Source organism: Falco rusticolus, chromosome 4, assembly GCF_015220075.1.
Source record: "Falco rusticolus isolate bFalRus1 chromosome 4, bFalRus1.pri, whole genome shotgun sequence".
Lineage (NCBI taxonomy): Eukaryota > Metazoa > Chordata > Aves > Falconiformes > Falconidae > Falco > Falco rusticolus.
The window spans coordinates 30,903,796-30,929,641 of record NC_051190.1 but is presented as its reverse complement, the minus strand read 5'-3'; the positions used below and the strand labels follow the sequence as shown (position 1 = coordinate 30,929,641).

General features: G+C 50.5%; 1 protein-coding gene across 3 annotated transcripts in view; it reads right to left on the bottom strand.

The window, feature by feature from the left end:
• Positions 1-1,237: 1,237 nt before the first annotated feature.
• Positions 1,238-25,846, bottom strand: part of MICALL2 (MICAL like 2) — a 28,177-nt gene continuing 3,568 nt past the window's right edge. Inside the window, exons 2-19 of one of the 3 annotated variants that reach the window (XR_005103881.1) lie at positions 22,854-22,902; positions 19,114-19,255; positions 16,537-16,697; positions 15,750-15,871; positions 14,729-15,400; positions 14,347-14,522; positions 13,417-13,492; positions 12,991-13,106; positions 12,339-12,488; positions 9,479-9,534; positions 8,852-8,975; positions 8,155-8,245; positions 7,716-7,789; positions 7,254-7,368; positions 6,228-6,274; positions 5,628-6,135; positions 4,859-4,862; positions 1,238-1,248 (exon numbers count right to left, since the gene is read on the bottom strand). Coding sequence is in view for 2 of the 3 variants with exons in the window: in XM_037385276.1 (XP_037241173.1) it covers positions 6,038-6,135; positions 6,228-6,274; positions 7,254-7,368; positions 7,716-7,789; positions 8,155-8,245; positions 8,852-8,975; positions 9,479-9,534; positions 12,339-12,488; positions 12,991-13,106; positions 13,417-13,492; positions 14,347-14,522; positions 14,729-15,400; positions 15,750-15,871; positions 16,537-16,697; positions 19,114-19,255; positions 22,854-22,902 (2,269 nt within the window). In the remaining variant the exon portion in view is untranslated. Of the gene's footprint in view, positions 1,249-4,608; positions 6,136-6,227; positions 6,275-7,253; positions 7,369-7,715; positions 7,790-8,154; positions 8,246-8,851; positions 8,976-9,478; positions 9,535-12,338; positions 12,489-12,990; positions 13,107-13,416; positions 13,493-14,346; positions 14,523-14,728; positions 15,401-15,749; positions 15,872-16,536; positions 16,698-19,113; positions 19,256-22,853; positions 22,903-25,846 lie in introns of those variants that run through there. The other 2 variants (XM_037385276.1, XM_037385275.1) reach the window with 2 other exon arrangements.

The window sequence follows — 25,846 nt, the reverse complement described above, 5'->3', positions numbered from 1 at the left end:
GTATCAGATAGAAAATCTTGAGGCAGACAATTCAAGACCTCACTTCCACTCATCTGACAAATTCCCATATTGAACCCGCCTGTGATCTCCACCTCACCAGTCTGGCAAGGCCCAGGCCCAACACCCCTGTCCTCTGGACTTTGTCCGCTCTTCCCATCTCAGAGCTTACTTCTTCACCGCCTTTTACACACAAACCAGCCCCACGGTGACTCCTCTTGCCTCTTTTGAAGCCCCTTTTCAGCCCCACACCTTTCCCCAGCCTGAGGTTCACGCACTCCATTCTCCATCTATCTCCATCGCAAGGCGGAGATGCTGCCGCCATAGCACTCTCCATTAAGCAATGCTAAGCAGTTGTATCAGGAAGACATTTTCCTCCCACCTCCATCCCTTTGCCCAAATCCAGCTCAAAACCGCCTTGGGGCCAAACCAAGTACTTCATCAAACTGTCTGTCCTGATCACCTCTGTGTTACTGATTTTTAGCTGGTCTTCTGCTCTCCAGGTGGAAGTGAGGGACTCTCCTTAGCCCAGGAGAGTAAGTATTACCAGGCAAGGACCAGCCTGCAGCTCCTGAGGAGGTTCTGTCCCTGGCACCCACTTGCGACCAAGGGAAGAGATGGTTGAGCTGCAACTTTCTGTAGCGGTCGTTCCTCGCTGGGATGTGATGGAGGAACCATGGAGAGCAGCATGGAGGAAAGGCAAGCAATGGTGGGCTCCAGCTCTTGGTCTTCTTACTCCTGCCATACCTCTGGGTGCTCCCCAGCATCCCCACTGGGGCTCACTCCAGTCCCCAGCTCATTGCATGATGCAAAAAAAGTCACATTCCCTTTATCGATCAGGCTGTCCCTCCCTGCACATGTTCCCTTTGTCCCCTGCTAAAATAAAACCCCAACTGAGAAGAGTCACCAGCTGGAGTTTAATTTCAGACTCCAAGGCATATCTGGAGCCAATTTGCAATGCGCTTACTCCGAAAATCACCCTCCCCTGTGACGCTTGACAGCTCCAGACCACAGTCCTGCTCTCAGCTCCGAAGGAAAAATGTTTTAATTTGTCACAAACCAATTATAGCGTCTCATCTATCCCTGAATTACTCATCTTGGCTACAGTCTAGGACAAAGGGCCCCTCTGAGAGGAGATTAGACATGGATATTAACAAGAGAAAAAGTGTCCACTGTCTCACCTTGCTGGGGATGCGGCTTCCAACGAGACAGGAAAAGGAAACCCCTCCTGACTGACAGCCAGAGGGAGGGCTCCCATCCCACAGCAAATCCCTCGTTTCACGCGGAAGAATAGTCACGACAAACTCTGTATTCAAATAATATTCATGCATGGCAGATAACAAAGTCATGGTTGGCAGAGCTGCAACATGAATATAAATAACCTTCGCTCCCTTGGTTGCTGCTGCAGACGCTTTGCCACCATGCCGGAGCGTGGGTGAAGGGGCTGTTAGCACCGTGGGGATGCTCCAGTGGGTGCAACTGCCTCACCTCAGCTCCATGTGTCACCCATCTAATGAAGCCACTTTCCCTCGAGCCCTGCACTAGGCTGGAATGCCTTCCCATGGACTCCCAGCAAAGAGGTCCTCTCCAGACACCTCCTCCCACTCCAGCTGCCAGGCATATTTGCTGCTCTCACAGGGCACACCAGCATCCCTCAGAGTCCTTGCTTCAGACCAAATCTAGTTTCCCAGTCCCAAGTCCCTCCATATCAGTGCTCCTTCCTTCCCTTCCCAAGCCCACGCTGGCCTTGGCATCACCCTTCACCCCAACAGCCAAGGACCAGGGTCACCTTCCCTGAGGAAGCTTTTGGTCTGTCCCGTCTCCTGAGCAGCTCGGGTACCGATTCATCCAGCTGGAAACCGGAGGTGAACATTCAAAAGCAGCACCCAAGGCTCTTGTAGGCAAGAAGCACTTTGCATTTGCAGTTGCAAACGTGACGAGCCCCAGCTCAGGAGCAGGGACAAAAAGCTGTAGGCAGAGCTGGCCTCTCAGCTGGATAAACTGGAAGTGTTGCTGCTCCGTCTCAAGTTGACTTGAGGCATCTGAGGGCAGCCACAAAGTTCCCTTTCTCCCCACGCCTACTGCAGAACAGCTTCTTCCTTGGGTGATGAGGGAGACGATGAAAGCCAATTTCCCTTTGTGCTCATGGCGAATAATTTGGAGAATTCCCCTTGTTTACTCAGAACTGTTAATGATGCGTCAGAAATTACCTCTGAGATTGTAATTAAAGAAAACGGCAGAAGAGAGAGACATACACACACACACTGCCTAATCACAGCTTCATTTGCAAGTCTTGAAGTGCTGGAGCAGACAGCAGCCTCCCCGTCACCTCAGCCCTGCAGAAGGACCCCCAAGAGCCTCCTAAACAGCAGAGGCTCGCGGGTGCAGCCCCCAGGCCCCATACAGCCCCCCCCATTCTCCCCTTCAGCTACAAAGAAAGCAGCCGCAGCGCTCCGGGTATCCAGGAGCTGGAGAAGCCATGAATGAGGAGGCCATCAGGAAATGAGCAGGAAGCTCAGCCCCCTTGAAACCATTTTGGAAGTGGAGCAGCTGACCTAGAAGAGCAATTAAGCTCTCGGTCATCACCAAAATGCAGACACCCACATGCACACAGCAATGTATCAGTCAACCTCCTGCTAGCCTGACCTCGGGGCTCGGTGGCTGGTGGGGCCGGAGCAGAGCACAAATGGCCCTTTCCCATGGAGAATGGAGAGGAATTTGATTCCTGTTTGGTTACAGGAGGGTGCCTAGACTGCCTAATTACTCAGGGGTGACTGCTATGGAGAGGCAGCGAGAGCTGGTTTCCCAACACCTCCCTCTGCTCAGCCTCAAGGCCAAATCCTCCTGCTTTGCCTCCTGGAGCACTTCCACAGGGTGAGCAAAGCTGCTTGTGCTGGGAGAGTAAACAGGGGTCAGGCGGGGGGAATCAGCTCAGCTCAACGCAGCCAGCTGGAAAAAGCCATTCCCTTTCTCCACCTTAGTCAACGGCTTAGTTCATCTAGGGCTCTTTTCAAGCCTTGGATTAGGAGGGTGGTGGAAATGCAAATCCTTTGAGTCCCGCATTCGAGGTAGAGGAAGGAGGAACAAGCTGGGTTGTCCTGACGTTCACAGCCAGCAGCTGCCTGGGGTGCAGGAGCTGTGGAGCTGCAGCAGGCTCTGCAGGGCTTGGCAGCAGCAGACCCTGGCCACGACCAGACCAGACAGCACTCCATCAGTACAGGCAAGAGCCTGGGTCTCTGGGCAGGATGCGCTTGGATCACTACTCCACTATTCCTCTGCTCACCTCTGGTGTAGAAATAACTCAGGTCAGTCTTGAATTCAGCTTCACACCAGCCCATAATCTCCTGTTCCCAGCGGCGTGGCAAGGAGGGCTGGAGCCCTGTCGCCACTCCTGTTCTCAGTATTTCTCTGTCTAGAGACCACTCAAACCTTTGAAACCCACGCAGCATTTCCAGGTGAGCCTGCTATCCCCTAGACCAGGGTTACCATCTCCAACAGCCTCCAGAGAGAGAAGCAGCAGTTTTCCCTTCAAAAGCTGTTCCTGGAGGCAGGTAAGCACACAGCCAGCAGGCGTAAGGAGTGCCTGCCCTCTGGAGCAGCTGGCTTTCTCACAAAAGCAAACCCTACAGCAGGTCAAACCATGCACTCATTGCCCCTGCAGGGCACCAGGGACTGCTGGTTAAGTCTGTGATCACATTCCTGCGTAGACCCCATGTCCTGCCTGCCTTCAAGATGGGTGAAGGTTGAACTGCGCTGCAGAAGGAAGGATTGGATGAGTCTGGATGATGCTGCGCCCCCCCCCCCCCCCCCAATCCAGACTAAACTTCTTGAGGTTGGAGAATCTGAGCCTGAAAAGATGAAAGCCCAGCAATAATGACAGTCTGGGAGAGCTGGAGGAGGGGGACCCACTCATGAGGAAGGGTATTTCTCTCCTTCAGCAGAGGTGCTTTCAGCTCCCTCCCTCTCAGCTGGCAGCCTACACAGACAGGTTTAATTCCAAGGCTGCTAATGCTCAGGTCTGGCAGAGAGGCCCTCCTCCTTCCCCTCAGGTTTACACACAGCCCCAGGAAAGAAAGAGTTTCCCGAGAAGCAGACCAGGAGGGCAAGGCACAGCACACCAGCCCCTGTGGTCAGCATGTCCCCCCAAACCAGCCTGTCTTCCCCTCCAGGCAAGCACAGGCCAACATGGAGCAAAGAGTGCGGTGACAGCGCTTCCATCAGTGTTTTACCTGATGGAACCATGGTCCAGCCACTTGGCTCACCAATGCCACAGCACAACTGTGGCAGAACAAGCCCTGCCTCTCGTCTTCTCCCCCCGACTGATGGCTAGGCTGGGATCCCACAAGGCTTGGAGACTGTGTAGTGCTAAAGCAGCAACGGGAAAAATGCACTTACCTGAGAGCGGGGGGAGTTTACATGTAAATGAAATCACTGAAAAACCCCTTGGCGCTGCTGCCCTCCCAGGACCTACAGCTGGTCTGCAGCAAGCTCCAGGCAGGGGAGCCTCTCCATCACAGGTACTCCACTGCCTCTCACACCGTGAGCGCTCGCAGTGCCCTGGGCAGCCCACACCCGGTGACCCACATCCAAACTCGCACTGGGACTCTTGAGACTTGCTCCAGCGGTTCTTTATTGGACAAAAGCATATGCAGGTACAGGGTATCCCACCACACGGACACACATGGCACAGACCGTGGGCACCAGGAACCCCCTCGGTACCCCACCCAGCACACCCTGCAGGCTGCCTGGGACAGAGACCCCCGCTGCCACCTCGTGGGTAAGGGACGCATCGCCTCCGCTTTGCCATCGGGCACAGCGTGCACGCCTCCGCCGTGCAGAATCCCAGGCCCTGCTGCAGAACAGGACTTAGAGAAACCTCAAAGTACCTGGCTTGGAAGGAGAAGGGAAGTCCACACACACCAGAGCTAGAGGCATCATGAACTGATCTGATCTTCCCCTGCCTGTCTCCATCCCTGCTCCTCAGGCTGACTGCGAAGAGAGGATGCTGCCACACAGGGCAGGTGTCTGGCTGCAGTCACTGGACTGAGGGAAGAGTAGGAAGACTCACTGCCACAGCCCAGGACCTGCTCGTGCTCTTCTGGTCTCACCAAGATGAATGGCAGCATTCCTTGAGGTTGCTGGCTACCCAGGGACAGAGCCTCAGGAACTGAAATATTGGTCTCATGCAGAAGACTCACGGGTGAGGCAAACCCATTAATTCCCTTCTGCTCCCAGTTAGCACCAGGTTGTTAAAAGAAGACTTCTGTTCATTTTCAGCAGGATAGGCCATAGACAATGAAAACCCTGCTTCACCGTGCAGTCAGAGAAATAAGGAAGCTACAAATCTCCCCCGTAGAGGGAATGAAGCAGGGAGCAACCCCTCATGGCTTTGAGAAACCAGCCTACAGCAGCTCCCCAAAGGAGGTCTGGAAACAGCACTATTGCTGAAACCACGCTGAGTCTACCCCACTGATACAGAGGTGACTCTGCTCTCTGCCCCCCTCCAGCTGTGGGGCCTGCAGCTCCCTTTTGCACTGGCATAATAAGGGGGATTCCGTCCATCTCTCTTCCCCACAGTACCCTCTCCCCCACCGCATCACTGATCCTGGCCAAAGAGCCACAGCAAGCACAGGGAGGGAGAATGGCCCTTTCACAGACCAGCGTAGCGTCCTTGGTGCAGCCCTGGCTGACACAAGTGTGACAAGTGTGACGTGCAGTGCCATGCTTCTGCATTCAGGACTGTAATAACCCAAGCAGTGGACGGGCAAATTGAGCTCTGCCCTCCTGAGCTGCCAAGAAGGCTGAAGCCGGCTCCGAGCTATACCAAAATAAGGAAAAAAGTCTTAAAAGTCCATCTTCTGGGAAAGGTATCCTTGGCCCCCAAACCAGGGCCAGAAGGGATTCACACTGTCCCTTTGGTCTGCAAATATGCAGCCTCCATGTCAGGGAGCAGAGGAGCATCATCACAGTCCTGCACGACTCCAGGAAAGCAGAGCGAGGAAGGAACATACCTGTGATGGCCCTGCTGGGCAAAGGAACATCACTCCTGAGCTTTACTCTTATTTTTCTGCTTCCGTATTTTGGGCAAGTGGAACTTGTTCTTCTTCTTCTCTGGCTCCTGGCTCTCAAGAGATCCATCTGCAGAAGAGGGAGAAGACACAGAGCAGGTTGAGACCCGCCAGCCCCAGAGCCACCCAGTGCTGCTCCGTAAGAGTAGAAAGGGCCCTTACCCAACCTCTGGATCATGTCTGCCAACATCTGGTCCTCCTCTTGCTCTCTGTAACAGAACAGCATGGCATTAAAAAACTGTGCCGTCTTTCATGACAAGGTGGTAGATACCAAACCCAGGCAAAGACTGCTGTTATTGCCCCAGTCAGAAATGACCAGCCTCCATAGCACACTCTGAGAAGGGTGTGGGGAAAACCAAAAGTTAGAGGAGCCCAAGAGATTAGCAAATGGCATCTGGCTCCCTTGAAAGCAAGGGCCTGTGTGGGGATTTCCAGACCGTGGCAGTACAGCGCTGCAGCAGGGAGGTCCTACCCCCAGCTGGCCTATGAATCATCCACAATAGGTTGTGAGGCCACACCAGACCCGAGGAGATGAATAAAGGTTGAAGACACCAGTAGCCTGAGGGGCTGTGGAGGTGCTCATGGAAATCAGGGACAAACACACTGCTACGTCCTTGGGTCTGGGCAAGGCCAGAGCCCAAAGCCTGGGCGTTACTGGAATCCTCAGCTGGCATCAGTGCTCTGAGGTCAAGAAATGGAGGCTGCTCCCAGCAACAGGAGGCACAAATCCAGCTACTGGACGCAGCAGTCTTCCTTTGAACTTGGAGAGCATCCAACTCTCAACTAGAATTGCTCTTTCACTTGCTGCAGCAGACACACACATTCCTGGCTTCATGTTCCCAGAGTCCTCTTGCAGCTCCCAGACTGCCTCCATCCTGCCTACCTCCAGCCTCTCCCTCTCTTCCTCTGCCTTTGACATTTTCACAGCCCTTGTCCTCAGAGCAGCATTAGCTTGGGAGAAGCCCTGAACATGCCTGCAGTCCTGATCTCAGCTTTTAACAGCTGCCAAGGAAGCAATGGCAGCAGTATTTAGGACAAGATGGTTGGTGACAGGTCATCACCCACCTCTCGTGGAGCAGAAGTATGGATGACAGCCATTCATCCACCCCTATAGCCTGGTCTGTGGAGGAAGTACAAGGGAAATAATCCCTGGTGTTGGCTCATCTCCCACCATCTAAGGGCCCTCACCTGAGTCTGTCCTCATCCAGGCACTCCACAATATTATTCCGATCATTGACTGTGTTTAGGTATGATTCCAACAGCTCCTTCTCTCGTTCCTTCTCCCTGGGTGTCTTCAGTTCCTCTGCACAAGACAAGGGAAGCCCATCTCACCGCTACAGGCAAGTACCTCCCCACCGTGGCTCCTGCCTCCACCCTGCACCAGCAAGTCCCTCTCACAGGCCCAAATTTTAATATCCTCACACTCGGGAGCACATCTTACATCATCCCCTCAGAAAGCACATGTGAGTTGGACGTTAGAGGGAGTCTCCACCATACAGCTTGACAGCGCAGTCCCCAGACACCCCGCAGTGAAACTGCAATCCCTAGCAGTGTCATTCAGATCTGAAGGACATCCCAGTGCTGGCACGTAAAGTGGAGGGCTCCACACAGCCTGGGGCCACCAGGACTCTCAGTGCAGCTGGTCCTTACCTGGCTTGCTCATGAGGTGTCGCAGCTCCACCTCAATGTTCCACTGCTGCTCCTCCAGCTTCTGCTGTTTCATCCTGGAAGGAACCACAGAAGTGACAACTTACTGCCCCTCCATGCCCCAGGGCCAGATCCTTCTCATATCATGCCAAAGCCTCAGCTCCACATCACCTACCACACCACCTGGGCAGGGGCTGGTGGGTCAGTGGAAATCTTCCTCCATCACATTTGTGAAGTTTCCCTCCCCACAAGTTCATCAGTGCCCAAAGGCCCATCAGCTAATACCTCAGGATGCTGGCAGTTCTCCCAGAGATATCCTCAAGCCCTCCTCGTCCCACCAGCTGGCACATTATTTTTTTGGGTTGCCACTCCCTCTCCTTCACTGCTTACTGCTCACAGGTGAAGTGCACAAGCAGATGGGTGACTTTCTGGTTGTACTTACTTGTACATCAGCTCCGACTCCTGTCTGAGCAGCAGCTGTTTCTCATGGATCAGTTTGAACCATTCCACCATGAGGGCATCCTCAGACTCATCTGCAAAGGAGACAAAGGGCAAGGTTCCCTCAGAAGCTGCATCAGTTCAGACTCCCTGGCTCAAACACACAGGCACCTGAGGGACAGCCTAGGATAACTAAGCCGCACATTGAGCCACAGGCAACCTCAGGTGAAAACAGCTCATCTTCGGTACTCCTCGGTACAGAGGAAAGGATGCAGATCACTCCCTGCAGATTCAAAGAAGCTGCTCACAGATACTCTGCTACAGGGCACCCAGCTCATCTTCCATGTGGCCAGCTCAACTCTGCCATTCTGCACGAGCCCACAAAGCCCTGTGAAATTGGAGCCAGCCACGATGCCCAGTCTGGCTTGGGATCCAGAAGCCAGATCAATAGCAGCCTTCCACTCCCAGAACTCCCTGATCCTCAGCCAAATAAACATAAGACCTTGCTCAAACAATAGATTAGGAAACAGCCAGAGAGGGTTCAAAATTCATAGGGCTTTATCTTGCTATACCAGGTATCTTTGACAACCTGGTGTCTCACATGGAGCGTGAGCTCCTGCAAATGGAGCTAAGAATGCCCAGGGGCAGCATGAGGCTCACACCTCCCCATTGTAACAGAGGTGGCCCCTGGTCTCCTTTACCTCCTTCACAACCACGCAGCTGCTTCTCCAGATCCACTCCTTTCAATTCCAGCTCATCCAGCTGCTTCTCGATGTCACACACCTTCTCCTGGATTTTCTCCTCAGGGAGGTAGTCCGGGTGCAGCTAGGAAAACAAATGTAGGACCAAATCAAGTTCAGTGCCTTCAGACTGCCTGCTGAGGTGACAGCCCCAGAGATGGGAAATGACACAAGGAGCCCAACTGCAGAGCCATGTCCTGGAAGGGCCAAGTCAGCAGCAGAGCAGAGCTGGCTGCTCACAGCACAGCAGTGGCCACTGCGACATTACAGCACTGTGATGCGTTCACTGTGAGTGATAACATCACCCACACTTGTCAATCCACAGACATTCTCCCTCCTTTGTTGGGGAATGCAATGTCTACTAGAATTTTGTTGGGCTCTGTCTTATTCCAGCTTCTATTGTCCCCCTACATGGGAGATAACTGGCAGTCTCTCCACCTTGTCTATGTCCCAGAGCCTTTCACCCTTTTACTGGGAATTCAAATAAAACCTCTCAATAAAACAAACCAAGATATATATGGGCAAGCACTCCAGCAGGACACCCAACAACCCCAGCCTCTTCCCCTTACACCTGGTTTCCAGCCATACCTTGGTTGGGGACACTGCTTCAGGGCTCTGGATGCTTTTTGGAACAGAGGGTTTAACTAGAAGGGAGGGGAAAAAAAATGAACAATCAAAATGCCACAACAAACTTAAAATAATTTTGTGGTGTGGGACAATGCCTGCACCACCACAGAACACAACAGGTCCCTGCCACGCAACAGAGGGCACCGAGGACATTCATGCATCAGCATGCCTGACTATGGTGAGGGATGTGTCCTCAGGGAGCGGCACAGCCCGGTTTACTCCTTGTGGCTGGACACTCAGTTCCTTCCAGTCACAGGGTGCTGCTTTCACCCCCAGGACACAGGCAGTCACCTAACTCAGATGTGACTTTGGACCTTGCACCCAAGAATGAATGTTCATTCATTATTTTGCTAAAACCCAAAGATATTTATTGAGGCAAAAGCCACCCCTTCTTAAGCTTCCAAACGACAGAACAGAAATACTGGGCTACTGTCACAGGAAACATCAAGATATACTTAAAAATGCCCCTCTAGTGTGCTTGTACAAAGAAGTATCAGTAAATACTGATGAAACAAAGATGGTCTAGGGGACCTTCATATAGGTCTCAAGAAACTAAGGTTCAATTCCTTCCACAAAACACTTCCTAGGTGAGAAGTCCCTTAGGCCCTGCTACACAGCACTATTTAGGCCCTGGACACCTATTAAAATCAATTCTTAAGCAATGTGTATTTGTTCCACTGTGCCTCAGCTTCCTCTGCCCAACTGTGCTGCAAGGATAACTACAGAAGAGTGTGAGGTATTTGGATACCCGAGGGGCTGGGCTGGATAATTACCACAGAGAGAGAACAGAGGCGTACGTGGATGATGTGATAAGGAAGGAAAACTCTAATTTCAAAAGAGCATGGCTGTAAGAAAGGCAGCAGCGGTGCAGGCTCAGCACACACAAGGAGAAAGACAGGACAGAGAGCCTAGGGGAGCCTCATGAGAGTTTCTGGTAGTTGGTCCTGACTTGAGGAAGAGCTCAAGGACAGCTCGTTGGTCCTGACTTGAGGAAGAGCTCAAGGACAGCTCTCCAACTGCCCAGCCCTGCTCTATTGCATTTTCCAGGATGAGTGCCAGAGAAGAAGATGCTGGATGTATCAATCAGCTGTGCTGTCCCTGCACTGCTGGCCTCTGTCAGGGTACTCTTCCCTGTGGATGCTGCTGGTTTGCTGCCCTGTACATTACCTAGGACTCGCACTTCTCTTAAAGTTTCCTCCAAGAGGGACCTGACCTGCCATGAGCAGTTTGCTACTGCCAGAGCAACACCTCCCTCTCCCAGCTCAGCCCTGCATCTGCAGGCACCTCCCAGGTGATCCCTGCAGCACCTCTAACCAAGGCAGAAAGCTGCACCACTGGTCATGAGAAGACAAAGGTCACTGGAGGGGAACAGCTAGTAAAACGACTCTCCTGACCAGGCCAGGGTCTGATATCCCCTGATAGCCTCAAGTTCTGTCTTGACAGGCACAGGATGGGTTGGCTGCTTGCCTGCAAACTGGAAGTAGGACAGCTGGCAAGAAAATGCTGGAGCCTCGTTTCTCAACAGAAAACACTACCTAGGCCAAAAAAAAATATGAATGATCTACAGAAATGCTCACCATCCACAGCCCCACACAACACAGAAGATTGCAGGCAGGAATGGTAGCTGACTGTTCACGGCATCTGAGTGCTGAGGTAAAGACCTATACAGAGGAGCAACAAGTCTGTCCTTAATCCACAGCCAAGTGACAGCAGCGAGAGAACAGCCTTTCGGATGGCAGACTGGCACACATATGAAAAATGGAAGGAGGCTGCTGGGAAAGGTTCCCACAGTGGGCACTCCCCCACAGCAGTCATCAAGCTTTAGAAAGAAGGATGTAAACCCGGCTGGCCTCTCTTATCAGCTTGCTTTCTGGGAAAGATAGAATACTGAACCTTGCGGCTGAGACTGAGGAAAAAGGAGATGGAAAGTTTTGCAAAAATGATGGCAGTGGAGGCAGGCTAAACTTCTCAAATGGACAGCACAACTGAGGTTTGAATGCTCTGTAGCTGTCAGAGGTGCAGGCTAAGGACAGCGCTGGAGTCAGCTAACAAGTACTAAAGCGTGAGGCTACCGAGCCGTCAAGACCCATGCTGCTTGCTCCAAGACAAACAGCTGAGCCCTGCTGTGAGGATCTTCCAGTCCAAGCAGATAAGACAGATCTAGATGGGGTAAGGCAAGGGGAGAACAAACAAGCTGAGCAAACAGGACAGCAACAAACATCAGATCAGTTCCAGGAAATTTCATCTGTGTTGTGGTGGGTTACGTAGGACCAAGGACAACTGGGCAAAGGAGAAGTACACAGTAAAGCTGTGGTTGAACATACAGGAGTAAGAAATTGGATTAAGGGTAGGGACAAACTAGTCAGAACTGATCAGGACATCTTTGAAAGTCCAAGAAGAAGCAGCCTTGGCTGCTGCTACCATGAGTCCCGCCAGCTGGAGTCTCTGGCTGACACTTCTCTGCATTCCTTTTATTTCCCAAAGCCACTCAGCTAGGGAGGAACAGAGACATCATCTAGATCCCAGTTCCCGAAATTAGGAGATGGTCCTCTTCATAGCTTTGAGTTTAAGGAATGACAGGGCAGTGACCTTAACAAATCCTAATTTTAACTTCTTCCCTTCCCACTGAATTCTCTGGCCTGGCTGGTTCCTCCAACCTGGCTAATAAGAATTAATAACAGTTTCCCCCCCCTCCCCCATGACAACAGCCACAGGCTTAGCCACAGAAAACTTGGGGACACATCTCCCATACTGACCACTCAGGCTGTTCCCTGACAGTGCAGAGAGGAGAGGGCCTTTGAGCAGGCAGAAGAGACCTTACATGTGGTAGTGCTTTTCTTCAGCTGGTTGCCCTCTTCTTCCTTCTTGGCAGAGCCTCCAGGGTCTTCAGAGACTTGCTTTGAATTCTGACAGCTCCTGATAAGATCTGAACTGGGCATCAACTTCTTTTTCATGACTCCACCAGATGAAGCTGGGTTAAGAAGCACAGACAGGTTTTGTCTAAGAAATTTCAACCCTCATCTCATAAAAATCCCTTCACTGCCCAGCATCTCTGGCATTCACCACTAACCACTTTCATTTCTAGTCCTAGTTCTCTTCCCTTGATGACAGCAAGGGGCACAAGCCCTCACTTGAAACAGGGAGAAACCACTGATTACAAAGCCAGAGCAGGAAAGAAGGGTGAAGGAGAAGAACAAGTTTCTCACCGTTACACATTTATGCAAGAGAGCATAAGCAAAATCTTGCTAGTGTCTTGCAGAAGAAGGGCACCCTGTGAGGACCGAGTCCCTCTCCTTGGGGAAGGATGGCTCTCCAAATACAGGCACCACAGGGCCAAAGCAGGTGCAGAGAGCAAAAATCCCTGAAAGTGAGGCACAACCTCCTCCAACATGCTCCTTACATGTGCCTTGCAGCACTAACGCCTGTCCCCTGCCTGACTAGCAAAATGAAGGCAAAACTTATATCCTTCATACCAGAGTCCTGCTTTGCTGATGGGACAACTAATGGGCTTGGCTTTGTCTCCTTGTGTGCTGGGCTCCCTGTTCCCACCTGGGAGTTATCAGTAGGTTTCTTAGAGCCACTTTGGTCTCTGCAAAGAAGAAAGACAAAGGTAGGAAACCACCCTTCTTGCAGAACGGAACAGTTCTGGACATCCTGGGCTGGATCTCCATATGGGATGGTCACATCTTTCTAATCAGAGTTCAGCAATTTGAAATACACTTTCCCTCCCCGGAAATGAAAGCCTTTGCCTTTTCCATCAAAATTCTGAAAACAGAAGCATTAAAACACAGGAGCTTTACCCTCCTATGTGCACACAGACCTGCAGCAACAAACACGGGTGCAAGCATAGTCATCCCCATTCATTTGTTAAGGAGACCCCTTGGCTCCAAGACACTCACTTGCTGGTTACAGGCTTCAACAGAGATCTCCAGTCTGCTGGGCTCTCAGACTTGTCTTCACCAACATTCATGCTTCCTAAAGAAAGGAACATAGCAAGAAAAGATCAGATCCAATAAAGAGCAACAAGCCAGATTTGAGTCTCAGGAGGGTCTTAGGAGATAAGCCATGCACTGGGGCAGATACTATGATGTTATTGCAGAAAACCAGCACCAGTTCAACACGTTTAACGTGGACAGATTCACATACAATAGGTAGTAAATAACCTTGGTGGCATTTTTGTCCCTTTCAGTTAAAATGCTTTAAAATCTATGCAGCTACAGAAACACAGCTGCACTGTAAATGAACAGGCACTTTCAACAACAATGTAACACGAACAGCTAAGATCTCAGAGACCAAAGGATGGGGCAGGAAGGGGGAGAGACGAAAAAAAAAATCGCAAACTGCAGATAGATACTGCTTCTGACCCAAGAAAAGGCCATCTGGAAGTGGCTGAGACACAGAGTACCCTCAGAACATCATCCCTTTGCTTACTGCTTAGCCACCATGGTGGAAGCTCTGTTCAAAACAGACCAGGAGGTTGGGTAAGCCCCAACTGCAATCACAAAATCATCCTGAAGTTCTGGCAAGGTCTCCCATCTGGGAAAGTCTACCTAAGCCTCTGAAATCCACCACAATCCCAGTGTTTGATGACAGTATAACTTCAAATACCTGGAGATCCTCAGAGAAGAAAAACTCACCATGCTAGAGGAAGCAACTGCACAGGGACAGATGGAGGTGTGTTGAGCCCCAGAACTCAGAAAACCCTTATGTGGCGGTACAGACAGAAAGTATAGGAGTCACTGACACATTCATTGTACTGGTCCAAGAGAAAGGCATAAAGCTGGCATGCTGTGTCCAGGCAGAGCTGTATGTGAATCAGTCATCCTCACCTTTGATGCCTTTTGACTCTGGCTTGTGCACAGAGTCAACAGGTTTCCTGGCAGCCTGGCTCTTGGGCAGAGGGTCTGTAATCTTTTCCTGATTTGGTGCTGTGTAGTCTGTTTTGCTGGACTGTGCTTTTGGAGCTGGGCTCTGCCACTGAGAACTGCTGGGAGAAAACTTGCCACTGCAAAAAAGGAACAACCTAGTTAGTCTGTTTGAAAAGAACAGACCATTTTATCAGCCTCTGTTCCAAAGACCTGGACGAGTTCCTCTGCCTGTCTTTAAATTTCAGCCACAAAAGCAATCAGGCAAAAGGGATGAACTGGGACTTCTCCAAGTTATCCCAAGGATCTTCTTGGGAGTAAAAAGGGAAAGAGAAATAGTCCTCACCTGCTGGATGCTGAGGAGCCTATGGAACTGAGCCCTCCTGGTCTGTTTGGAGAGGTGTTTGATCCAGCCAGAGCCTGTATAATATGGTTACGTGCCTGATCCTTCTCAGCATTCACTGCACTAACCTCAACAGTGGTTCTGGCAGGGGCAGTTTTACCAGGGCCATGAGAAGAAGGGACTTGGTTTTTAGTGTCAGAGGTTTTATTGCTGGAGGACTCCAACGACCGAAAAAAGTTTTCTCGGGCTTGCTGTGTTTTTGTTGTGCAGGTTGTCCAAAGAGGTCCTGACGGGGAACCTTCACGGTGATCTGTTTTATTCCCCAATGGGGTACCTTTGCAGTCATCTGATTTATTTACAGCTGAAGAGGACCACGGAGTATTGACACTTTTGAAGCCAGAGCTTCCAGAAGATGAAACAGATGGCTTGGTTGAATTAGCAAGGCCTTCCTGGCTGGGTTTCTTCAACACCTGCTCTGGTTTCTTGGGTTCTGCTGCTTTCTGGAACGCCCTGGCAGCAGTAGGGGCTGGGGTACTCTCAGGTTTGTTCCTGGTGCTGCAGAGACCAGAGATCTGGACACTGCCTGGCTGCTGGTGGCTAGTACAGATGAACGTACCGGGCTCAGGCCCAGCTTTGTAGCTTCCAGGAAGAAGCACGTTCCAACATTGCCTGCACCTGTGGATACAAAAGTCTCAGAAAACATCCTCCATAGCACTGGGAGGCCATTGACACACAGCTGAGAGTGCAGGCACAATTCCACTGCCAGCACAGGGAGGGTGAAGGTACAAGACTGGCAGTGAACAGATGCCACGCGCACATTCCTCAGGCACCAAAACAGGAGCTGCGGACAGCACAGCCTGAAGTAGGAAAGCTGTGGATGAAAACAGACCTGTGCAAAGAGTTTCCCCTATGCACAGGTCAAGAGCAGGCCCAGGTTGCTTCCACCCTCTCCCTCCAGCCCCAAAGGAGCCAGGCTGCCTCTCTGTGACCCACAGGCCTGCGCCCCCCCTCAGAAGAGCCATACCTGAAGCAGTTTCTGTGATAGAGCTTCCCATCGACCAAGTAGCGCTGCACCAGGTGCACATGGTTCCCGCAGATCCCGCAGCTGCTGCTAGGGATATTCCCGCTCTCTGCCAGGACACCTTTCTGCGGGGAGAAGCAGTGGGTGAGCAGGCAGCAGCGTGGCCCTGCGTACAGCTACGGATCTCCCAGGTGGGCGAGCGTTCGGCATGCACAGCCGCTTGGCTAGGACACAGACATGATACCCAAAATCCCTGCTCCTGCTAACCCCTTGTTCATACAGACTGGAACAGCCCTTGGGAGGACAGAGGAAGAGTTCCCACAAATCCAGAGGACCAGGGTGTTTTGTCTACCTGTGGGAAACTGAAGCGCAAAGGCTTCTGATTTGAATTAGCTGGAAAAAGGGCCTTACCCTTTTGAGAGAAGCTTCCCTTCTTCCATGCTGTTTCCATCCCTACTCTGCTTTCAAACTGTTTCCAGGAATTTAATTAATGTTTTCTAGCAAAACCAATACATTCTGCTCAAAATCTCCATCCCCAAGATCTAGGAACAGCGTAAGTCCTAAGACACCCATGTCCTGTTCACCACTAGGTAAGTCCCAGCTGCCTAATGTCTTTCCAATGACTTGCACCTGAATATGTGCAGTAGCCAGACCTCTGGATTAAATCCCCCATGGTGAGCAGAAAATTTAGAGATTAAGTCCTTACCACCACTAGCCTTGAACTAGCCTAATACTCTAGCTCACTCAACAGGTTTAAGGCATGAAGAACACCCCAAAACACATTTCTTACTGGGGTGACTGGGGAGGCTTCTTTTGGCTTAGCTCTGGCTGGTAGGTGGGCAGGGGGCAGTTTGGGTGGCACCGGCTTAGGAGGCTCTGAAACAGCTTTCTTCCCAAGAGGCTGCTCCTGAGGTTCACAGGAAGGACGCTTGATTCCAGCCATGCCTCCAACTGGAAGAAAGAAGGAAAGATTTTAAGGGAACATAAGGAAAAGCCATGGGCTTAGGAGTAATTCACAGCATAAGAAGACCAGAAGACCCAGAGGTACCTGATGGATAACATGCAAAGCACACAAGGAAACACAGGCTTCCTTCACAAGCAGTTCTGTAACGCATTGAGGAGCAAGAGGAACAAGTGACTTTTACCAACATTCAGCTGAAACTGCTGATTTTTTTCTTCTCAGGGAATTCCATGGGGGTGAATGAAAAGGTGGAAAAACACAAACCACCATCCATCAGTGGTGTGAACAAGACCTTGGGTTTTTACCTGGCCCACAGTTTGGCTGGAAGCGATCGCCACTGAAACAGGCACCACTGTCAGGTATTACAGCTGAAGTTTGCTTTGTTCAGGTTGCTCTGCTCCAGACCTCCCACACACCCTGAACCTTCCCTGCTGTGGGTATCCACTCCACATCCCAGCTGGGACTCTCACAGAGTAAACAGGCTGGTCAAATGCAGAAATGACCGCTAAAAAGGGTAACTGTACAACGGCAAGGACTTGGAGGTGCCATGGTGGTGCTGATGTGGAAACCAAGATTTGCCACGAGAAGACTGCAAATGCCCAGTCCTCTTTTTTTGCAGACAAAAGACAACCTTCTAAATTCGTAACAAGCAGAGAAAAGAGAATGTCCAACACACTTCAGTTGAGCAAGGAATGATGCCCCATGCGCTGGAAGTGCAAGGAGACTTCCCTAGGAAATAACGCTTCATGCAACAGTTTTTACAAAGACCCCTCATCCGTCTCACAGGGGTGTTATTTTTGCACCACTTCCTACTCTGAATGAGATGTCTCTGTGTTCCTCGTGGGATATTTGAGCCACAGCTTCACTTTAAGAGCAACCAATTATATGACCACCCGTCTGAAAAGAAATTATACCCTTCTCAGTAAATACAGAGAGAAAGCCCAGTTCCCAGCAGCCTTCTCCTAAGAAAGCTAGCTATCCAAATAAACACCCAGGGCTCTTTCACTGCTGTGACCAGTGGCCTGGTGACAGCCACCCCAGCAAATGTTCTAGACTCAGGCTGCCCCCTCACTTCCCACTTGTGCCGTTTATTGAATTCCCAAAGCCCAGCACAAAGACGGGTGGCTTCAGCTCTATTCTTCTGTACATGCATGACCTCAATAAAATATTGGGGGCTCACCCTCTCTGGCCTCCTGTGTCCTGCTGGAGCCCATTTGGAGGACATAACTATGGTATTAGGAGTCTGCTTGGTGTCAGAGGGCACATTACTGGCTGGGCTCGTTTTCAGACACGCATATTCACCCCTCAGCAACAGGAGTGCAACTAGAACATGTTGTGGGACACTGGAGAGTATAAAAATGTGCTGTGCTTGATGACATGGTAGGCAAGATGCTGGAGGGGGGAAGGGGTAAAGACCCCAAACTGACCCAGATTCCCACCACTTGGCATAAACATGATGGAATTTGACTTCAATCAGAATGGCTGTAAAACAAGAAATAAAAGATGAAGAAGGGGGAGGGAAGAGGTTGTGGAGGGAGAGAAAAAGCATGCTTAAATGTGTAAAGAGGCGGAGAACAGGGAAGAGTTTAGACATTATAAAGACAGCTCTCAGAGTGAATTGTGCTTTCTTTCCAAGGTGTAGGACATCTTTAATTCATATCTGTCTTCTCCATCTAGATTCACCTTAACCAGTTAAGGCATCCATGTCCCACTTTCTAAAGTTTCCTCCAGAGGAACCTGTGAAATCGGTTTATGGTATTATTTCATTTTGTATGAGCTTAAAGCCAAATATAAACCAAGTCTACAATAATGCTCCTGTGAGCCCAGATAAACTCTCCAGTACATGAATATAATGCCTTGGCAGCTCCGTGGCCTGTTTTATGTTTGAAAGCATTGCTGTAAGTATTACGCCAGTTAAGAGGGGTCATTTTCTTTTGCTTCCTTGTATCAGTACTGCTGTGCTGGACAAGCCCTACCATCAATGCTGCTCCACTGGCACAGCCTCATGGACAAGCTCAGCCTTATTAGACTCTGTGTTCTTACCAGCCCTCCGGTGTGGCAAAGACTGAAGCAGGGATGTAGGTGCTTGAGAACGAAAAGTTGAGGTGGGGACTATGGAGAGGAACCTTCAGTGCTCCTGTCTGGCTGCAGCGTAAGAAAATTTAGATTGTATTTTAAATTTTAAGGCACTAGTTTTAAAGAGAAAGCACAGCCCTGTGGCCTTCCAAAAGCACTGGTGCTACTGTAGGCAGATGTGTAAAGAGTTTAGATCCCCCACTGAAACAGTTCTGGTATCAAAAGGCCTCTGTGCAGTCTATTTTGTTTTTCAAAGCTTGTTAGGAGGCAAGGGACAGCACAAAATTAAGCCCCCATCCTTCCCACCCCTCCAAGAAATACGGTACTTACTAGGAGACCGTCCATGGAAGTAGTTATAATACTGGGAAACATAGGTGAGGATGCTCAACCTGTCTGGTACCCTCAGAGCAACCATATCCTCTGCATCCAGCAAGGCTGGGATCCCCAGCTCCTCCTCTGCCACTCGAAATGCCTAGAGAAGGAAGGAAAAAAAACCACAACTGGGGTGGGGGTGGGGGGTGTCTTGTCCAGCCCAGGCAGCAGAACTGTTCTTCATCAGAAGTAAGAAACTCCACTGCAAACAGCCCCACTTGAATAATAACTCTACTGGGCAACAGCTGCACCAGTTTAGCTCCTACATCGTACGGCCGTTACAGGAACCAACGGACTCATGGCTTCCAGCCACTGCATTGAGAAATTCAGGCAGGGAGCCCAAAATCTGGCCTGGCAAGCTGGCCATAGCTCACTGCACAGAACTCACCTGGGCTTCCCCTGCTCTTCCTCGAGCCTGCCTCTATCTGGAGCTGCACAGCTGCAGAACGAGGCCTGGCAGAAGGGGATGTGTCAGTCCAGGCTGGCAGACTTGTTTCCAGGCTTCCAGCCCAACCTGGAGCACTCCCTGATCAATGGTGTGCTGGTGGGCGCTTGCAGGCAGCTTTCTATCTCCGAGTGCTGTGCAAATATTAAAGCTTCCTGCCTGCTACTGCCTGCTCTTCCCCATCTGAAAAAGGGGAAATCTTGGACTGCAGGAGGGAGCTCTCTCTCCCAGACTAGAGAGGGGGAAGAGGGGAATGACGCAGAAGAATTCCTGATACCTAGCTCCCCTTCCAGCTTAACCATTTCCATGATGCCTAACATGTATTTGGGGCAAATACTCCCCGCTGTGGTGCCCTCTGCTTTGAAACTGCAAGATCAAAGTCAGGTAAGGGAGGGACAAGCTATTTTCTTTTGCCTTTGAACAAGAGCCTTTACTAGAGGACAAAAAACCCTGCAACATCCATAAAGCAACTTTGCCCTTGCTCAACTCGGTGTAGGGCTTTTACCGAGGACTTCTCCAGCCCTCTTCCTTCCTGGCTTATAGGAAAAAACCCTTTCCCTCCCCCTTTGGAACATTCCCTTTGAAATGCCAACACAGCAAAAGAAAACGGTACTTGCAGGACCAGAGGCACAAGGAAGGCTACTGCTGAAGCCCACAGTGAAAGGGTTAAAGAAAGACTTAACATTATAAAACTCTCCGCATCTGACCTTTGGCACAGACATACAACAGTGTTGGTGTACAAGCCAACCATTCCTGCTTAGAAGAAACAAACAACCACTATTTTTCAGCAAGATAATTACCATTTTTTTCCACTGGGTACCCCAGTAAAAATGTAACTGAGCTGACATTAAAAACGCTTTCAGCCAGTTACTTCTGGCTGTGTCAGCCAGCTGCCAGCCCAGCCTGGCACTCGCTTGTCTCGTAACCTGGTGCTTAATATATTCTTTGGAGTGTTCCCCATTGCACTGGCTCCACAACTGGTCTGACCAGTGTTTTTTTGCTGGACATTCTTGGTGTGCAGTCTAGCAGGAACACAGGTCATGCCACCTCCTGCCAGGGTGAGACCACTGCACCAGGCACAGAACAAGCGTGAGGGGCTGCCTGGACCCACAGAGGAGGATGCTCTATGCACACCGCTGGTTTGGCCAGAACCAGGTGGCCAATGCAGACAGCAGCATTAGGATGCAGCATCCCCTGTGCCTACAGCACCCTTCTGTTCCTGGGAGCTGTGCTTGCCTGGAGATCCAACAAGATCACCATCTAACATGGCCCACTTGCCCTTCTCCTCTACCTGTGTGCCCAGGTTGGCCTTTAAAGAAGCAACATGTTATTTCTGCGTGACATTTTTCATCAGTGCTGCTCCAAGTGCTGTACAAAGGAGGTAAATGCCGCTGCTCCCATTTTGCATAGAGGAGGCAAAGTGATATGCTCGAGGCTATCTGAGCCAGCCAGGCACAGCTTTCCTCTGACACAGGCCACCGCTGTATCTGTTACACTGTGACACCATCAATCAGCACTGTAAGAACTGGATCCCAGGCCTGTAGAAACCTTTCTCCTCTTTTTGTATTTTTGAAATCTTTAGCAAAAAAAAATGCCACCAACCAATTTTTTTCTAGGGTTTGGGGTTATTTTTTTTGGCACTTGAGAAGTGACACATTCTTCCTTGGTAGAAGACCTTATATAGCAAATTGCAGCTCAAACAAGTATTTTTTTTTTAGTTGAGTAATACAGCCGCTGAAAATAAGTTATTGAATGGTGAGGTATCAAGGAGGGTCTGAACCATAGCAGAGGAACAGTGCTGGGAGATATCAGACCCACTCGTATCCCAAGGGCAGCCAGAGCAAGAAAGTGTAGGAGCCAGGATGGAGAGCAGCCCAAAGGGGGGAAGCCAGCCCAAGAGCCCACGGGGAGCTGGAGGGGTTGACCCCACGCACGGCAGAGCCAAGGCAGCAGGACACTGGCAGTGAGAGGGTGACACAGACAATGCAGCCTACAGCAGGTGGAATAAGGAAGAGAGCAAAATAACAGACATAAAAGAAACTAAGAAGGTGGGGGGATGAAGCAAAGACAGGCTGTGACAAAGGAGGGGAGCAACCCTTTTTATGAGACACACAAAGGAGCTTTTCATTAATAAAAGCAGCGGAGGCAGCTCATACAGCTCATTTCCCAGAGACAAGCAAAGCTGCCAGCAGAGCAGACACCACCAGCCCGCTGGGGAAGGAGCCACACTCAGGGCTACACAGCGCTCTGGCCAGGACAACTGTCCGTGGCGAAGAGGCCCCGATGCCTGCCAAACGCCAAACCTCAAGGGCAAAAATGGTTGGTCTGAATCTCACCTAGAGGAGAGGAACATGCAGGGCTGAACCCCAGAGAGTGTGAATAACTGCGCACATGTTGCAGCCCCAGCATGGGGAGAGGGGGGTCCATTGCAGGCACTGTGAACATGGCCAGGGCTGAAGCGGGGGCAAGTTTAGCTCTGCTGGAGGCAAGGACCACCTCAGATGGCTCACTGCATCAGAGGATGTTATTCCTCCAGCCAGACAAGAGTAAGCTGCTGTGGTTCGTTCACATCCCGAGCTCCTGCCAAGCAGCCATGAAGCTGTGTGGAGTGATGCCAAGGGGAAGAGAAGCGTTTAAATCTCTTTGTGAGGGAGACGGAGGAAAAAAATCCTTCCTTGAAGCACTAAGCCCATGCTTGAATCCAGTGCAGGAAGGGGTTGACCTGCGCAATTTCTACTTTCTTCACAGAGAGAACAAGAGAAACCCAAATCTCATCTTGGAGTGAAGTGTCCAGACAGGATGAGATTTTAGGATGTTTCCACCTTCCAGCAGCCTTCACCCCTGCACCTGGAACAAGCAGAAGTAGGGGGAGACTCCCTGCACTTCCCCTCCCACACCAGCTATCTCTCAGCTCCTGCTCCATCCCTTGGGAGCATCACATACTCAACATGTCCATGTCCATGTTTTGACCTCCAGCATCTCTGTCCAAATTCCTGCTGCCACAGGACACGTTGGACACAGGCACCACTGTGTGGCCAGCAAAGAAGCGTGAACAGCCTGAGGGTGCTTTAAAGCAGCCAGCAAGCCTGGATATTGCCATTCAAATCGGAAAGTCGGATACATGCAAAATAAGGCAAAGGATTTGAATATGACACTCAGCACACTGCATCTGCAGGGTTTCTGCTGCTAAACCACATAAGGAAGGTGCCAACTCACAAACTAGACCAAAAGTAAAACATTAATAGTCACTTACCAACTTGTTGTTCTCATACACATTTTCTTTACTGAGGGAGTTGAAGTTTCTGAAATACAGAAAGAAGAGAAAAATCTCAGGTTGGAGATGTAGAGCAAGCTGCTTCACTTCCAGCTTCTTCAACCTCTCTGAGCCTCAGCAGTTGGGGAGACAGAGCACCTCCTCCCACCCTGCCTTCTCAGAGATGCTCTGGAGGGAGCAGCGTGGCAGATCCCATCCCAGTCACAGACCTGCTGTTCCTCCCAGGACAAAGACATGCAGGAGACTCAGCAGGCACAGACATCTGCCCACAGCCAGCACAACACATTTTTGGCACATCTACCCTTGCAGTGCTGACTCCCACAACCTCCCATGGACAGGACGTGCTGATGCGAAGATATCCCGTGCAGATTCATGGGGTTTGCTGAGACTGCCAAGAGCAACCTCTAACTCATGGGGCAGGGTTTTTCCCCCCCTAAAAAGCCTTGTTCCTCTCCCACCTCAAAAAGACACACTGATGCCTGCCAGCCAGATTTGCAACACTCTCTCCCTGGAAGTACTTTCCAAAGTCACATCCATGCTCTTTTCCCATCTTGCAAGTTGTCTCCACAAAGACAGGCCTCAGCCCCAAGGAGGTGTGGATCCCTCAGATGCCGCATGTATCGCACACTCCTCCAGCACACCCATATCCCCTGATCTCAAAAGCTGCTAGTTCCACCAGCACACAAGTTCTGGTTTCAAATCCTCTTTTCTCCTCTGGCAGAGCTCCATAAAACCACCACCAGGAATCTGCCTGGGAAATACCTCTGCCCACAACACAATACTGCGGCTGGTAACACCGAAGTTGCCTGTGGAAACCTTATTCTTTCCCTGGGGCTGTGACTTTTGATTTGTAATCAGAACCAATAACTGAAAAGGAAGAGACAACTGCTGTTTGCAGTTACAAGCCAAAGTCAACAATCCTTCTTCCTTTCTGCTGTCCTCCCTCTTCCCAGATTTGCTCTTGCCCCTCTCTCTGGTCCAACCCAGATGCCACCTCTCCCTGCACCGTGCTGGGAACTCAGAAACCGGGACCTGGCGGGACAGGCAAGAAAGCACAAGAAAGCAGGGGGGAGGGGGAGTTCGTGCTGTTGAAAGTAGAGCTGCAGCACAGCATGCTTCCTCACCCGCAGCAGAGCATGTCCCTCATTTAGGAAACGGTCACTGTCAGTTTTGTTTTAAAGTGACTGCCAGTTGCTAAACTGGGAATACAAAACTGACTGTTGGCTGGCAGCCCTGCCCTCCCAACAGGCAAGCAGGCAGGCTCAATTCCTTTCCGATAACCCAGTTTCACTTTACAATCCTTGTACCTGCTGGCATAAAGCTAAGTGCAAGACTGATATCAGAGAGGGAATTCTCACTGATGAACAGAAAAGGCTACAGCACTAACCGCATTTTTGTACATAGTACCTTCATAACCACTATGGGCCTACCCTTGCTAGCCAGTTCCTCACCTCCAAGAGGAGCTGGGATAACGCTGTGAAAGCCAGGGCAAAGCTGGCTTACAGTGACCTATTCATGAGAGAAACACATGATCTGTATCGCAGCCAGGGAACTTTTTCCATGACTTGTAAAAGCAAGGAGCAAGCCAGGTTCTTTATCTACTTAGTACAAAACGCGGAGCATCACATTATGAACAAGAGCGGGGGCTTCATACAGGTTTGTCCATCATGCCACAGACCATGCCTCCTCCCTGCTTCCCACATCCGGTATTGCTGTGTGGGATAAGGAGAGAACAAACAGCAGGTAAGACCCAAAGGTCAAACTCCCCCAGGAAGCATGTAAAGAAGAGGCACATCCCACCTCTAAATCATATACTCTCTCCTGTGCAAAATCAAAGGGACTTGCTGAGGTTTTTCTTCAAGCAGTGCTCCTGCCCAGAGACTTCCCTTCCCTTCCCTGAGACAATGGATTAAAAAGAGCAACAAAAATAGTCACATGCCAAAAAAGTTTCAGTGAAACAATAGATACAATCATTCTGGCTTGCGTCAGGCAAGAAAATCAGCTTTTTTTAAGCGCCAGCTGAAGGATGTGATTGCAGCACTCTGCCTCACTCCTGCTTCTGCTCCCAAATAGTCTCTGTAGCAGGGAAACGCAGGAATACACCTGCAAGAGCAAAGGGGAGCTCCAGCTTCCCGTATGCTGGCATGTAAGACATATCATACTGGAGTTACTTATTCACGGTCAGTCAGTGGCCTTCAGCCGTGCTGAACGCTGTTTGCTGTGGCAGCACGCGTGCCGCTTCACACTGCGTGGCACGTAACAGACACCTAGAAACCCAGATCTCTTGATGATGAATGTCTGAAATCCCCTTCTGTTCCCCGAAGCAGTGAGCAAACAGCCAGGTTTCTTGGCGCTTTTGAGAGCCTCCTGCCCTCTCAGCATCACTCCATCCCTGGCTAGTCAGATGAACTGCTTACATATATTTCTTTTGGAAATTGATCTTGCTGGTGCATCTCCTATCTTGGAGTATCAAAGCTCTCTGGACCAATGTAATCCTAAGAAAGCAACACTAATACAAACGGAGAAGTAGGAGTTCTCCGCTGAGAAAACACAGGCAACTGAATTAATTGGAAGAGGTGAGAAATATAAATCTGACCCAAGAGAGGGCCTCCAGTGTTGGAAACAAATCAGAGTGGAGTTCACTAGTACAGGAATGGAAGTGAAGTTTTTAGCTCCCAAAAAAATCATTTTAGCTAAAAGGGGCCAAGCATTTCTCATGTCCACAAATCTCCGTGACCACCCACTGCTCCAGCTGCACAGACCCAGCGCTCGCAAAGCATGCCACAGTCCTTTGTAAGCACACGTACTTCCACAGGAGGAATCTCTGCTACTGCTACAAGTACTAACTTGGTTGGAAACTTGACCTTGGAGCAGACTGAGCAGGAAAGATCAAGAGCCATGAAGTACCAAACAGGCTTCTGCTTCTCAGCACTTTGGTACTATTTTCTCTATAGACAATAAGATATGCAGCC